Here is a 16225-nt window from a genome sequence, read left to right on the forward strand (position 1 = left end):
TTGAAGTAGACCTCTCTAGAAACTTCAAGGAACTAAGGACGACGATCGGAGAAGACGACTCGGATCCTTTCTTGGAGAGTCTTTTATGAAACCCTCACAAACTCCCCCTCACAAGATCCTCTCTCTCTTTCCCAAACTCTCACTCTCCTTTTGGCTCTCTCAGGTCAGGACAACAGTAAAAGATATCATCTTGAGTAAATAAGAGATTTTATTAAAAAGGGCTTTAAATTTACCCTAAGTTGAAATTAATCGACAAATATCGTCCAGGACGATCGACGGATCGTCCTGTACGATCAGTACAAATTTAGTTCAATCAGTCAGAACGATCTCGAGGAGGCTATGATTAGAAGGTTTGTTTGCTCTAATCGTCCAAGACGATGGGAGACGACGGGACATCGTCCTGTATGATTAGTTCAAGACGTTGAATATCGTCCAAATAATCACTCTGTTCCACCAGACTTTACCTGTTTGGACGATGAAAACATAACTGATCGTCCAGGACGATTTCACAATCATCCTGTACGATTAGTTTAAGATGTTGAATATTGTCCAGATAATTGCTCTATTCGGCTAGACTTTACATGTTCGGATAATATAAAAAATAATTGATCTTCTCAGATGATTTGGGATCATCCCAGATGATTTGGGATAATCCCTGATGATTAGTTTAAACCAATACATATCATCCAGAGCATAGTTCTGGTCGTTCAGCAAGAAACTAAGGATTTTTTGACTGATTGTCTCGAACGATCCTGCGATCATCCATGATGATATGATCGATCAATTAAATCTTAATTACTTTCCTTAATCATTTGACTAAATTAGGCATAATTGTAATACATCGTCCAGGACGATGTCGTGGACTACGTTCAAAAATAATAACATGCCTAAAAGAGTTGGCGGTTTATTTTTTCTTATTTAAGCATATCGGCAATGATGATGATAATATTGTCTATGATGATTTGCTTAATTTTGGTTGCCTTTATCAGGATGTCTTAAGTAGGATTTTTATTTTTAACTGATCGTCCAGGACGATTTGGGCTCATCTCAACGATATAATCAAAAATAAAAAAAATCTAAAATAGACAGAATTTTTCCCGTTAATGTGTGTGTGCAATGTTACTTAGCATCAGGATTCACATTGTTATATTTAACTCAAGAAAAGGTAAAAATACTTGACGTACACTTACAGACTGACTCAATCCTAATATACCCAAGCTTGAGCTGGCTTGATTTGGAATTGACCTTGTGGACCTGAAACATTAGTAGGCAAGAAAATAGTAGAAAAATAGAAATATCTAAAATGTTTGCTATAATCAAAATTATAATCCCTTAATCCATATTCGCAACACTTCATGGTCTTGGGTCCTTGTTTGGCTGACTATTAAGAATGAACAATGCTACCTCTAATGGCACAAGGCCCTCAGTTGCTCGCATTCTTGTGGAGATAAATGTTACCAAGCAATACCCTAACCAAGTTTGGCTTGTTTCGAAAACTTTGGGTTATATTTAGCTGGTTGAAATAGAAGAATTTCTCTCTTATTGTGCTCATTGTAAAGTTTTGGATCATTTGAAATTAGAATGTTATATTTTGCATCCTCATTTAGCTAATATTACAGTCCCTAATGTTGCGAATGTGGGAAATTTGGTTGAGCTTCATGTGCAAGAAATTGCTGGTAATTTGGAACCTGCTCTTGGGGGTAAAAACGTTCCTTTTGACTCCTTGCATGAAAATATTATCCCTGTTGGTGTTGTGGGGTTGACGGTTGGGCCTGAGCTTTTGAACTCTAATGAGGTTGTTTCAGATCATGTGAATTATTAAATAATCTTCTCATTTAGCGGATTTGAATTGTAATGATGCTTCAGATGATTGTGTTAATGAATTGGTACAATCACTTAGCGGTGTGCTAGCTCCTTTGGTTCGTCATGTTGAATATTCAAAGGAGGTGGATAAGGGATTATGTGATGTTAATAAGGTAGTGGTGAATGAACTTTATAATAGTTCGGTTCCTTCTGTTGAAACACTTGTGGCTTCTGTTGATCTGGTGTTGATGCCCTCACCTATGGGACTAGTTTGGATTGAGCCTCTTGTTGATGTGCCAATTGCTATCATTTCCTATATTGATATGAAAGCTCAATTGATTGTCAGACCAGGGGAAACTTCTTTTGTGCAAACTAACTTGCTTGATAAGTCATTCTTTATCTTGCGGGGTTGGCGTGGAGAATATGAATGAGCGGGATGATTCATTCCATGATTTATATGACTTGAACGTGAGTCATGTTATGCTCATTGATTTTTCACGTTCTTGTAAACGTTGCAAGAAGAAATCTAAAAAATGGTGAGATTAACTTTGTTCTTTTTCTATATGTTGGATGTATTGATTGGATGTTTCTTTGGTAGGTTTTTTTGCTGGGGTGGGGCTCCTTGTGGCTATTGTTTCAGCAAGTTATCATGTGGTGGCTCTGTCGTGTTGGCATTTTGGATTGGTGGGCTGCTTGAAAAGCCAATTTTTAGTGTCTGTCTATGCTTTAATCCTTTTGTCGTTTCTTTTTTTATTGTCTAAATCTATTGCATTAGATAGGACCATTAGCTCATAGATTTTACTTCAAAGATTATATTTTATATAGCTTTTGGTTTTTTATGAACCTATACTTCTATTTTTGATGAAACGCCTAAAACCCTATGTGAATTTCTAAAAGAAAAATTATAATATAAACATATATTTTTGTCGAAGTTCTATCTCCCAGACTTTCTCTCTAATAAGATGACTTTTATTTTGATGTGATGTACATTTCTCTTTCTAACAGGTCCTAATTAAACTTAAGTCATTTGTAGAGAATCTCCAACAAAATCGTTCTCTCCTTCTCATTTTCTTTAGACTTGATATTGATGGGAGGTAAAATATTGATATGAGATTTTTTTTTTTTGAAATTTATATGAGATTCTCAATAATATTGAGATTTTTTTTGGGGCAAATTTTAAATATTATTATTATTTTTTTTTAATGCATCTTTTAATATAAATATTTTTTATGAATTTTTTTTAAATAATAAAAATTATGCCAAATGAAGCTCAAATCTAACAACCTTAATTAAAATTTTAACAGCAAATAAAAGTAATGTCCATATGCCATTATTGACAGTGCCGACATTTGTCAGAGAAATTTAGATATTAATTTATTTAAGATTCTTATATAAATTAAATTTACTGCTAAAGGATCAATAGTACATGGAAAAGACATATGGAGCTGTAACTTTGATCTTAAGACGAATATCCTAATTTTTTTAAAACAATTGGGAGGCCGTCGTTCTCGTTTTTTATTTATTTATTTTAAGCTGTATAAATAATCGTCTGTGATAAACAAAATTATTTTATGATATAATAATTTTAAAATTATGTTAAGATATTTTGATTAAAATTTTCAAAGGAATGGGTCTCAAAGCCTTTAAATTTATTTTGAGATGATTGTATTATACAAATAATTATTATTGTACTAATACTATAGCATATCAAATGGGAATAATTTTCTTTTAAAAAAATAAAATAGTAGAACATAATGTCCATTTACATCATACATTTTCCTCTAACTTTTTAAAATGTTGCATTTGATATAAAATAAGATTAGTGGTCAGAGGATTTTAGTTGGGCAGTAATGATTGGAGTAATAAATTCAGGTGATTGTGATCAAAGGATCGTAGTCAGATGATTATGATCAAAGAATTGAACGTGGATAATGATAGTGAGAGGATTGATGTTAAGCAACAATGGTTAAGATATTGTATTCGTGTGATATTAGTATAATGTATAATCAGAGGACTATAACTAAACAAATATGATCATAGGATTATAATAATCATATCAGATAACAGTGGTCAAAAGGAGGTGGTTTAACAACATCCATAGGATAAGAGTGGTCAAACTATGATGGTTTAACAATGAGTACTACCATCCAATGAACATGCTAGAATGGTGGTTATTTGACAGCAATTGTCCAACACGACGATATAGTTATGGTGTTTTGAGTTAGTTGGAGGGTGATGCTTTAATATTGTAGCTCCAAGAAATTTTCAAGTCTCTAAACTCTCGTGAATCTTAAGCCAAAAGTCTGGCCTCTTCTTATGTAGAGAAGGAGAGCTTATTTATAGATTTTTAACGGTAAAATGCACCTTAAATATAACTAAAATTTTGGAACACTCAATCAAACAACTCATAATGTTCACCTCCATCACGAAGCTCATTTCAGCATTTAAGCATCATATTGATGTCAAAATTAGACGATTTTGATCTTATTGGATTTATCCTTTCAAGACACTCAATTTTACTATAAACATACAAGACTTGAAGTTCGTTTGGTTATCTAATTAACATCTTGAGTTTTTATTCATACTCAAGTGTTTGATTTGGGTTCCTTTGGAGTTGGATCAAATCACTTTTAGTTTTGAATGGTTCGTCTTGTTGAGAAGTTTAGTATGACTGAGGCTTAGTTTGGGATGACTTTCTAAAAGCTACTTTTAGAAATAGCAGGAAAGCCGTCCCAAATGAAGCACGAGTTTCCTAAAATTAAAGTTTGAATGGTCATAAACATATCTCTATAAGTTTTATATTCAAATATACATCGAGTTTGATCGCAATGGGGTGGGCAAGTTTAGCTACTAATTATAATATAAAATACATCAGGTTGGATTTGAGCTCACAAACAAGATCCTTCTATAGATTGATGCGAGCACTTAAGATGAACATTATAAATATAAAAGAGTCCAGTGGAGTTTGAATTTATCTAATCATTTAACTTTGAATATAAGCTAAAGTCTAAATCATTTCCCGAAATAACACGTACATTTATCATAAAATAGATAAGATGATTTTACTTCAAATAATTATTAAGATAAGATAATAAAAAATAAGAAAAAGTATGAAAGAAATAATAAAATCCATTAGAAATAAAATAAACTTTTTTTAACTATTTACTTAAACTCTTGAATTTCAATAAATTTAAAATATTTTATATTAATAGATTTTAAATAAGTCACCCTAAAAATTAAAGAACTAATTCTATGTTACTCATTAGCTTATTACTCTCGATATGCTCATAAAACAAGATTGTAAAAAGACATATATTGATAAATGATTTGCTATTTGCCGAGAGAGATTATTACAAGTGGAGTCCGGATCAATAAAACCATTTGGTTTTGTGATTATGAACAATAAAAACACGGTGGTGAACAGTAACTATGCTTTTACTGTTTACAGTCACACAACTGAAAGGTTCTTCAAGTCCAAACTCCACACATAATAATCTCTCTTTTATCGAAGAGAAAGTACATTCAATATCTTTAACAATTAGCATTAATTAACCCTAAAAGCAGCAACGAATAACCCGATGTAAAACCAACTCTTCTTAAATGTGGGCAAAATATGAGTGTTAAATACACAATTTTATGTATGAAATTGAAAAAAAAAGAATTCTTAGAATTTGAGTAATTGACGCAACTCATCTTAGTATGTTGGTTGAGAGTTTGTACAAGCATTATGTATTTGATGTGTGTATGATCTTATCTTAATTGGCCTTGTTGCGTGCGAGAATATACGCGGCGGTAGAGTTTGTAAATTCGCGTCCTAGCGTTGCACGAGTATTTCGCACACAAACAGAAAAGAGAAAGTGAACACCAAGAGTTTTTACGTGGAAAACCCCAAAAGGGAAAAAACCACGGGGTCTTGCCTAGTTGCAAAATTTCACTAGTGTTTTCGTAGATTACAGATGGCAGATTTCGTCCCACAAGTTGGGATAATCCAAGTACAATTTGTTTCTCCCAGGAAGTTTACAAAATTCTGCGAATTCCTGGCGTTTCCCGAAAATCCGGCAGAGTTCCGGCGTCTTCAGGCGGCAGGAAGAGCTCCGGCGGCGGTGGTCGAGGAGGTGAGGAATCTCCTTTTCCCCTTTCTCCTTCTCCTTCCCTTCTTCTTCTCTCTCTTCACTTGAGTCCCCTTGATGTAGAATGAGGGCTCTATTTATAGTTTTTATGGAGTGGCATAGCCCGTAAATAGGCGTGAGATCAAGGGTGAACTGGGAGTGGTTTGAATGGACGGCCGATATCGAATCATTTGATCATATACCGTTCGTTGGTCATTTGAAGGTCTTAATGATGTCTGAATTCAATGATCTTGGGCTCGTTGGATTCGTCTCGTCGAGCCGCTCGATTCGAGTATAAGCTCGTCAAAATCGGAGACCGTTTGGTAACTCAAATTGCTTTTTGAACCTTCCAACAGCGCTTTGAACCCTTGATTCGGACTCATTTGGGCTCAGATTGGGTTGATCTTGGTGTCGTTGGGTTCGTATTTCTGAGACGCTCAATTTGACTGTAAGCTCGCTGAAATCAGAGTTCATATGATCCCGAAATTAATTTCGAAAGTTTCCAATTTGATTTTGCATCGAGATTCGTGCCCGATCAAGATAATTTTTTGAGGATGTATCAGGCCTAAATATTAAAAAAAAAAAAAAACTTGAGCAATTTGATTTATTAAAGGTTGACAAAAGAAGAAAAAAAAATTTAGGGTGTGTAATTACCCATCCCCAGCACTTTTTTGTTACACCCTTGTGATTAACTTGAAAAAAGTAAAATAAAAAAACAATTTATTATATAATGGAGATTGTGTAACATGCAAAACACAAGGGCATGCTTGTGATGATTATCTAATTTATTAATGCAAAAAGTGGGGGTAGATAATTGGAAATCTTGTGATTGTCATGACTTCTTTTGCATAAAAATCCAAACTTAGTCCAAAAGAAAATACCAAACCAGTCCGGCGATAGGACAGAGGCATGCTTTTGTGGTGCATATCTTCTATGGTTAAAGCTATACAGCTACACACTTTTGAGATTTTGAAATTTGATCCATCAAGAAATTAAAAATCATGTAAATCACGTGCCCATTCTTAATTAGGGATATTATTTTCAAAATTACTCGGATTATTTAATAATTTCGGCATAAATTTCTCCATCCAAAAAAAAAAAATCTAATTTAAATTCAAAGTATTAAAAAATATTTTAAAAGTTGTTTTTACTTTTTACTATAATAAATTTATAATAGGAATAGTGAGGCTCTATGAGTTAAAATTCTGTGATTTTGAGAGTATTTGAACTATTAATCATATGAGCGCAGTAGAATTCGATAATTGGATTGATTTCTTTCATGTTACATGATTTAGAGTAGAGGTGTCAAAACGAGTCAGCGGGTCGGGTTCAGGTTGAACTAGAGTTAATCTGGGTCTAAATAGGTCAACTCAAACCTGACATAATTTTACAAATGGGTCCGGATTTTCAACCCGCATTGGTTACGGGATGACCCAACCAGACCCGCGAAAACTGATGAGATCATGCGAACTAGCGCGGGCTGAGGCGGCATGGGTTGCATGGCGGCATCGAGTCGATTTGGGTCTCGAGAGACAGCATGGCGGTCGAGGCGGAGCGCCGGAGCGGAGTGCGCAGAGCGGCCTGTGTCGGGTCAAACCCTCACATGGTCGAGCGATCTAGTGCTGTATAGCGATCTACGGCTACCGGTGCGGAGCGACATGCACGAAGGACTGCATGGCGAGATCGAGTCGGCATGGCAAGGTGAAGCGGCGGAGCGCTGGAGCAGCCTACATGGCTACCTGACCCGACTGGATGAGGCGACTAGATGTGACTGGGCGACGCGAGACTGAGGTGTGATGACGTGAAGTGACATGTCAATTTCCCGGGTCTTGAATTCGGGTTTCCGAGTCAACCTGAATCAGATCCGATTTTTCAAACGGTTCGAAAACTTGAAACCGAACCAGATCCGTAATGCAAAATGGTTGACCCGAAATCAAAATATTTCGGATCAGGTCAGATTTAGACACCCCTAATTTAGGGCTAGCAACGACCTCTGGCCATGACATTAAGGGTTGCCCTATAACTTAGCCACGATCATCTTTTGATTCGTCTGCTCAAGTTCCCATTTATCTTTGACTCATTTTTTTTATGGATCACGATTTGACCCTTTGAATTGTACAAGTTCGCCATATAATTTTGAAATCAAAACTTCTAGAACAAATAGCATCTTCTATAGGCCACAAACATTTACTTTATTTGTACAGTTGACTTAATCACTAGAAGATTACTTTTCTTAAAAAGTAGTTTTGTAATTTTGCCATCTTTTTCAAATGATGCAAAATATAAATTGCTAATTTTATAAAATTATGATGGCATCCACAGTCGGGAAGGACAAATTCTTAGCAAGTTTGTGCATAATCATTATTGTTGCGTCTTGAAATATTTGCAATGATAGAAATATATAAAGTTTAACATCCTAACTTTTTTTTATATATATCCTAACTTTGTACAAATATACATGACATAAACAGGTAGAAGAGATAAGTGCATCAATTACATGAGTTTTTGCAAGAAAAACCCTAAAAAAGGGAAAAATCACAGGGCCTGACATAGTTGACAGGAGTCCACTAATATAGGTGGGGTTTACAAATGATGTCGTCCTCTAAGGGCACTGGCTTAATGTAGCAAATATACTATATATATATATATATATACACACACTACATAGTCGAAGAATGGCATTGCAGGCGTTCTTAAAAGAATGTTGATATGTTCGTTTGAACAGTAGAATCATAGTCGGCGGGTGGCAGTGGCGGAACGACCATAATCGAGAAGCGACGGTGGTCAAAAGGACTGTACTGGGTAGGCTATGGTGATCGGATGGACTGTAGTTGGCAGGGGACGGTGATTGGAAGGACCGCATTCGGCGGGCGATGGTGATCGAAAAGACTGTAGTCGGAGGGCGATGGTGCTCAGAAGGATCGTAGTCGGCAAGCGACAGTAGTTGGAAGAATCGTAGTCGACGACTTCATAACAGCTTGACTGTAGTCGACGAAAATTCACCGACAGTGGTGCCGGTGTGGAGCTTCAACCTGAGAGCTTTTTTTTTTTTATTCCACCTCCTCCTTTTTTCTTTTCATGAGAAGAATTCGGTCTAATTATAGTTTTTTGGGAGTGTTATAAATAGTAAATATGAAAAAGATAAACGACATGTTAGGAGTATTACATCATATGGCTCATATTGATCCCCTTGATTATAGAGCATTTATCAAGTATTTAGATGTCCTATAGATGACAAAATTGAGTGATCTAAGGCTTGTTGGATTCGTCTTTTCGAGCCGCTTGATTCGACTTTAAGCATGTTATATTTGGGTGTCATTCAATCATCCAATTAATGCTCCAAAGCTTCCAAAAATGCTTTGATCCTTTGATTTGAACCCATTTGGGCTCAAATATGATTGATTTTGATGTCGTTGGGCTCGTCTCTCCAAAATCTTTAATTTGACTATAAGTTTATTGAAATCAGAATTTGAATTATCCCAATTTTAATTTTTGAAGTCTCAATCTCATGTTTGCATCTAGATTCATGCTCAATCAAGATGAATATGGTGACATATCAATTGTAATATTCAATCAATGAAAAATTATGATTTAAAATTCAAGTTATGTTTTAATTGTTCCAATCACAGGATGTTCGATGTATCTGCTTTATTTTGCTCACAAAGTCAAGAGCTTCAAGTAGGTACTCTTTATTCTTCGATTATTGACTTTGTTATCACTAGCTAGCATTAAACCTGATCATTGTTCATTGGTCAACTGCCTAAGCCATTATTATAAACCATTAGATCCATCAGATTACCCCAACTCTATATCATCTGATCATTTTAAACATAAATGAGAGTATTTTGGAATTTCATTTATAGTTCTTTGATTTGGTAGAAGATGATAGAATAAATGAAAATGACACACCTAAAATATTTGGAGTATTAATATTTCTGTGCATTCCCTCGATAGACTTTAACAGAAAGAAAAATGGACTTATATAGAAACTAATAACAATAGGCTTTGACCCCCATTTGGCCGTCTCTAGCATCGCACGATTAATTATTCTATGTGGATGACGAACATCATTCGAAAACCAACTAGAATGCATCACATCATCCCTGTATTGGGTACCGCGGCTTTGGTCTCAAAACAGCGTTCTGCATCCGGTCTCCGCACAGAATAATTTCTCCTATAGCACACAAATTGATATTGCTAGCCATTGGACACCTATTGTCAATAAGTCTCAACACTCATTGATCATAGTTATCGCCATCCATTGCCACTTGCCAGAAGTTATATGATATTGCTTGTCATTCGATGTTTATAGTTGACCAACACCAATGCTCAAAGTGCATCGTTGGTCGTACACTGCTTACCATTGATTGACAGAAACATCTGCTATCATCGATTGTCAAACACCAATTGGTTATCAATACCACCCTTCTTCGCCTTCCGATTATTATATTGATTGCCGTTAGTGTAGATAGCCCCAGATGATCTAACATGCTACATTTTAATGTTGTTCTCTAATCTTGATATTATCAAATATATTAGTGGAGCTATTTTCAACTAAGTTATGTCTCATACTTTTTTTTTTTGTGGGGTTTTAGATTAAGATTTTGTTTGGAATAACTTTCTTGCTGTTTCTTAAGATAATTTTTTAATAAAAAAATAAAATTTTAATAAAAAAATTGCTTTAAAAAATAGTAATAAAATCATCCCATGTAAGTGCAATTCACTCTGATTTCTATATATATGTGAGATATTAGTTTCAATATTTTATCATTGTATTTTTTTTTAGAAAGCAATAATTAATTTATATTATATTATATTATATTTCATGTGATCCAATTTTGAAATAGGTATCAAGTTAAGGGAAGCACATGCGAATCCATTATTAAGAAAATGCATTATTGGCAGTAGCTGGCCAAAGAAAACTGGAAACCGCCCACAGTACGTTTCGGTAGCTGCCTAGCCCACGAGTTGTCAAAACCTATAAGAAAAACTTATTAAAACCACTAATATTTTAAAAGGACTTTTAAGATTTTTTTTTAAGGATAATCGAATTCAATCATTTTTTGTTGTTATTGTATTTGTCTCGTTGAGCTATTCAATTCGTCTACAATTTTTCTGAAATCAAAATTTATGTTTTTCTTGAAGTCAAGTCGACTCACGAACCGGCTCGAGTTCGGCTCGTTAATGAGCTCTCGAGTCGAGGTTATCAAGCTTGCGAGTCGTGCTCGAGCAAGATTTCAAGCTCGTTGGGATTATCGGGCTCGAGTTTGAACATCTGCCCGCTCGACTCAATTACTCGTGGAGCGTCTTGTGAAAGGCAAAACAACTAGGGAGGATGAGACACTGAACTGTGTGCGAACAGCAGAAACTTCCGTTGCAGCATAAGCTAACGTGCAACTTACCCACCGAAGCATGTGTCATACACGAAAATAGTGTGCAAGTGCTAAACTGTGTGCGAACAACGGAAGCCGCCCACGAATCGAACACGTAGGTTGCTTGACTACTCATTTTTCAGTGACAAGTTGAGCTCTAATTTGACTCGAGTTCAAGCTCATGATTTGGCGCGCAAGTTGAGCTCGAGTCAAGCCTAACTTTTTTTTTTTAACAGAAAATTAACTTTTCATTAGATAAGAGAAACCATACAAAATAAGATCAAAAGTTGACCAACGCAAGAAAAAAACAAAGTCAATTTGATCCCAACTCTTTTGCACCCATAGGACAATGAATTAAATAAAATCTCTTTAATTATAATATTAATTTTTCATAAAATCAAAATTTTTTAAAAACTTCCGTTTCAAATGCTTCTAATAAATTACTCAAAATTAATTTTAGAAGCTTTGCCTGGCTCTTAAAATGTTTAAATTGAGTAAAAACCGTTAAAATTTTTATTTATATAAATATATGCATCTCCTTTAATTTTTTATAAAGATGAATATTAAAATTACTATATTTATTTTAAACGATAACGATTACTCATTCATATCAAATTTTTTTAATCAAATCTTCTAATATACAAAATTTTCCTTAATTAATATACATCTCAATAATAAAGAAACTTAAAATAAATAGAAAAATTATCCCTAACTAGTTAAGATTAGGTAGCAATTTACAGCTTTAATCAACCGCTTCCACATGTCTCCGTTCCAATACCCATATCTATTATAATATTAATTATTTAATTTTCGCGTGCCGTTTTGGCGGACGGGAGGACCAATTCCAGGAAACACACATCGTGTTTCCATCCCCCACCATATTCAACGAAATATTATTATTTTTTATTTTAATTAAATAAATTTATTATCTTCACGTGCTTTAAATCCGCGCCATTCTCGCCTCACTGGATTCTACTTTATAAATGCGTGGCCGTGTTTGGATGGGAGCGGAAACTAGGCGTGAAGAGCAAAAGTGTATAAAGCGATAGATCGAGGGCAAGGGAAAGAATCGGAGAAAGGAATTTTGTTGTGAGATCGATCGATTTGCCGGAGAAGATCGTGGAGATGGCGAGCTTTTCGGAGATGGGAAGGCGGCCGGAGAAGTCGAGCTTTTCGCTCACTTGTAGTCTTTTGAGCCAGTATATCAAGGAGAAGGGTTGCCCCGCAGATCTCGGCCTGGGAAGGCCTACTCGCTTGCTTGATCCCGCTGTTATAGGTATTTTATTTTTCTTTCTTGTTGAGTTTGACTAGGGGATTCTGAATCGGGAGGTTTTCCTCCGATTTCTTCGGTTTTTTTTGTTGGAGTCTTCAAATTGTCTTTAAACTTTCCATTCGCCCTGATTTCTTATGCTCTGGTTCGGTTTCGTCGTTTCTGCCTTCTCTTCCGACTTTGATCTTTACTGAATGCGGAGTGTTTTTACTCCTATTTGTTCGTTTTCATGGGGATTTGTTTTCATTTCTCTTGGACTTTCTTCGTTTGGACTTGATTTAGGTTATTTTTTATTCAGAAACGTGGAGGACTTTGGAACTTAGTGAAGATTCTTTCATTTAATAGTATTTTTTTATGATCTGTTTTAATTTCATTTGTTCATGCTTTCTTCCAACTTCGATTAGCGCACGGGCTTTGGTTTTTTCTAAATTTATTGCAGGAATAAGTACTGGATTAATTTTGGTACTTCGATTCCGGTCAAATTTTATGGAGCAGGGGAAGAATTGTTGCTTGGAATTTTGACGAAGTTTTTTTTTTTGCTACTTTTCAGGTAAACCGGATGCGTATCGTCCACCGACGACCATGAGTTTACTTCCCGGAGTGGATGCCTCCGGCGACGATATGGCTGGCGAGAAGGACGACGTGTCGGCACTTAACTCTACGAAACCCGTTGAACTGTTTCCCCTTCAGCCCGCTAAGTATGTTCGATTTCTCAACTATACCCTTGAAGTTTTTTTTTTATTTACATAATGAACCATTCAATTTTACAAGCATCCCTTGACATTTTTTAACTCTTATTATTTGTATTCGGTGGTTGGGTTTCAGGCAGCCGGAGAAGGCCCAGCTGACCATATTCTACGGGGGGAAGGTTCTAGTTTTCGACAACTTTCCGGCAGAAAAGGCTCAGGATCTGATGCAGCTCGCGAGCAAAGGCTCAGGCCTAGGCGTTCAAAATTTCTCGCTCACGCCTCCAAGCGCCGCCGCTGACCTCCCGAGTTGCCCTGCTCCGTCCAATCCACCGGCGAGCTTTCCACCCCGGGCGCAGCCCAGCTTTTCTGGTGAGCCCTTGTTTTTTTTTCTGCAGGACTAGTTATTCACTTATTTGATTAAGCAATTTGTTATTGATTATTGCTTTTTAAGCAAGTTGGCCGTAATTTCAAGATCGTTCGGTCGAACAGGACTGCATGATATTCATCTATTCACTATCACCTTTAGGGACTGTTTGGCTACAATTAGGAGATCCAAAATTAAAAGTGGTTTGCAGATCTAAGTATTTGAGATCAATTTTGAACAAAAAATTTATTCTGGACTTGATTTTTTTCCTTGAAATTTGAAAGTGGTTTGCATCACAAAAATGTTGCTAAGAAATAATTTGACAGGGAGAATTACTCAGATTCATTAAATTCTTTAAATAGTGGGATCTAAAACTTACTAGATTTTAGCTAAATCTTGTTTAAATTCTTATTAAAATAGGATACCAAACTGTCCCTTAAAGATAATCCATTAATCAACTGCTTGTGCGATCTTGGTCAACCAAAATAATTGATAGGCTAAGTTTTTTAATAAAATTTTGCTGTCTTGAATAAATTTATTCGGCGGTCTTGTTTGTTTGATTGATCAAAGATTGACCGCATATTCGTAAGGATTTAGCATATAGAGGGCTCGGTTATTTACTCGACCTTTTAGTAATTATTTTTAATTTTTTGTTGTATACAGATCTCCCTATCGCAAGGAAAGCATCACTGCATCGCTTTCTGGAGAAGAGAAAGGACAGGTGAGGAGCTTGTTAAAATTTTCATTCAATGATTTATTAAGCTATAAGAAAGTAATTAAGCGTTTAAAAATGAATATTTGATTAATGATGTTATTTATTGGTTAACTATCAGGATTACTGCAAAGGCACCGTATCAGATAAGCAGCAGCGAGGGCTCGAAGAGTGCTGTTTCTGTGAAGGAGGAGGAGATCTGCCAGCCATGGCTAGGTTTGGGGCCTCAGATCTCGAATTGTATCAGATAGTTTAATTATTACTCTAATTTTTTTTTTCGTTGATTAAACTCTTTCAAGATTGTTGTTTTTAGTTGAGCTGTTTAGGACGATTTGTAACTTTATATGTAATAGGATGTGATCTCTGACTTGCAAGTTTGACATTCTATTTGTTATTGCAACATCTCCTTAGCTTTTGGGTGAAGATGTTATCTATTATGTTTTTGCAGTTTCTTGATGAGTAACCTGTTCCCAAATTAGCGCGATCTACCCCCCCACCAAGTTTGCCCATATTATGAAAAAAAAAAAAAGAGAGGATCCAAACCAAAGTTCGCAGAACCATAACCATCCCCACTCCTGCAAAATTACATTAGCTAATGTTTATATCATGTAAAATCAAAATAAAAAAGAAAATTAAATTACGCTACAGCAAAAATCTGAAATAAATTTAAATGGATAAAACACAAATGATCATTTATAAGATTTTAAATTCAACGTGTAATTTAATTTTGATGTATTTGAAAATAATTTAATTTGATATATTTCAAATGCACTAAAAATTCTCTACTATTATTATTGTCGCCTGCCGTTATCCCCTATTGCCGTCACTAAAGCTGTCGTTGGCTCTATACGGCATTTATTTTACTTTAAAATAAATAAAAAAATGATTACCTGTTTATTTTACACTCATCTGAATAATTCAAATATTTCAAATACATTGTATTTTTCATTGTTGACAACATTTTCTTGTATTTTGCATCTTATGGAACGATGGATTCAACCATTTGTGCAGAAAATACAGAGAGATCGTCTAGAGATATTGATCAAGCTTTATCAATAAAATATAAGAGAAAGAAACTAAGTCTTAAAAATTTTCTTTAAGTAAATTGGTCTCCAAAAGACCTCATTGAGCATATACAAATAAATGGCGTAATTAATCTTCTTACAAGCAATTAAAAAGAAAAATAAAAAATAATTTTACAGAGATTACGAGAAAGAATTCAATGAGATGAATAGCCTTGACGATTGAGCGACTTCATGAGTTCTTGGACAAGTTAAATAGTCTGGTTTTGAGGGTTGAGTAAGAACTAACTTATGAACTAACTCCGTGTTATTTATTCAGATCAGTTGGTTTGTTAGTTGGGAGCTTTGATCATTCATTCAGGACGTTGTGAGTTCAAATCTTGTGTATATATGTAATATATGTAAAAATTTATCTTAATTAATCCAAATGTCCCTAAAATAAAACTCAATGTTGTTTCGCCAGTTCAAATTGGTTCACAAATGGTTAGAATCTGATTTATGTTCTGCCAAATATAGACAAATATAAGAGCATAGGATTTGATCTTTGACACACAGGTTTGACATTTCAACCGCTATGGGCTATCGCCATCCCTAATCCCTTTCGGTGAAGAGCTGATCCATTTATTTTTTTACAATTTGTGGATAATGAGTCGGTTCCGGTCACCACCAAATTAGCAACTTTGACCTTTATATTTTACCTTCTAAAGTAAACCTTGCTTGTTTGTCCTTCCTTCATAACTTAATTTCTAGTTTTCCACCGACTATTCTACATAGTCTATTCATCTTGTTCTATTAGTCGGGAGCTTTAGCTATCAACTAAAAAATCCTGAATTCGAAATTTACATAAGTGATTGTGTCTGTGTGTTTGCTTTAATTGACATAAA

At 35.1% G+C, this 16225-nt stretch overlaps 1 protein-coding gene across 1 annotated transcript; it reads left to right on the forward strand.

Annotated features, from left to right (window-relative positions):
- Nucleotides 1–12276: 12276 nt before the first annotated feature.
- LOC110108135 (protein TIFY 10a) lies at nucleotides 12277–14742 on the forward strand. Its single transcript, XM_020838652.2, has 5 exons — nucleotides 12277–12560; nucleotides 13105–13252; nucleotides 13380–13612; nucleotides 14271–14328; nucleotides 14441–14742. The coding sequence occupies exons 1-5, from the start codon at nucleotides 12410–12412 to the stop codon at nucleotides 14568–14570; spliced, it is 720 nt and encodes a 239-aa protein (XP_020694311.1). The 5' UTR covers nucleotides 12277–12409; the 3' UTR covers nucleotides 14571–14742.
- Nucleotides 14743–16225: the final 1483 nt, after the last annotated feature.

This window comes from Dendrobium catenatum, unplaced genomic scaffold, assembly GCF_001605985.2.
Source record: "Dendrobium catenatum unplaced genomic scaffold, ASM160598v2 fragScaff_scaffold_542, whole genome shotgun sequence".
Taxonomy (NCBI): Eukaryota; Viridiplantae; Streptophyta; class Magnoliopsida; order Asparagales; family Orchidaceae; genus Dendrobium; species Dendrobium catenatum.

What these genes read in the sequence shown, in the direction of transcription:
- LOC110108135 (XM_020838652.2), top strand. Translation starts at nt 12,410, where the DNA reads ATGGCGAGCTTTTCGGAGATGGGAAGGCGGCCGGAGAAGTCGAGCTTT. An exon ending in GCTTGATCCCGCTGTTATAG is followed by an intron (nt 12,561 to 13,104) that starts GTATTTTATTTT and finishes GCTACTTTTCAG; the next exon opens with GTAAACCGGATGCGTATCGT. An exon ending in CTGGAGAAGAGAAAGGACAG is followed by an intron (nt 14,329 to 14,440) that starts GTGAGGAGCTTG and finishes GTTAACTATCAG; the next exon opens with GATTACTGCAAAGGCACCGT.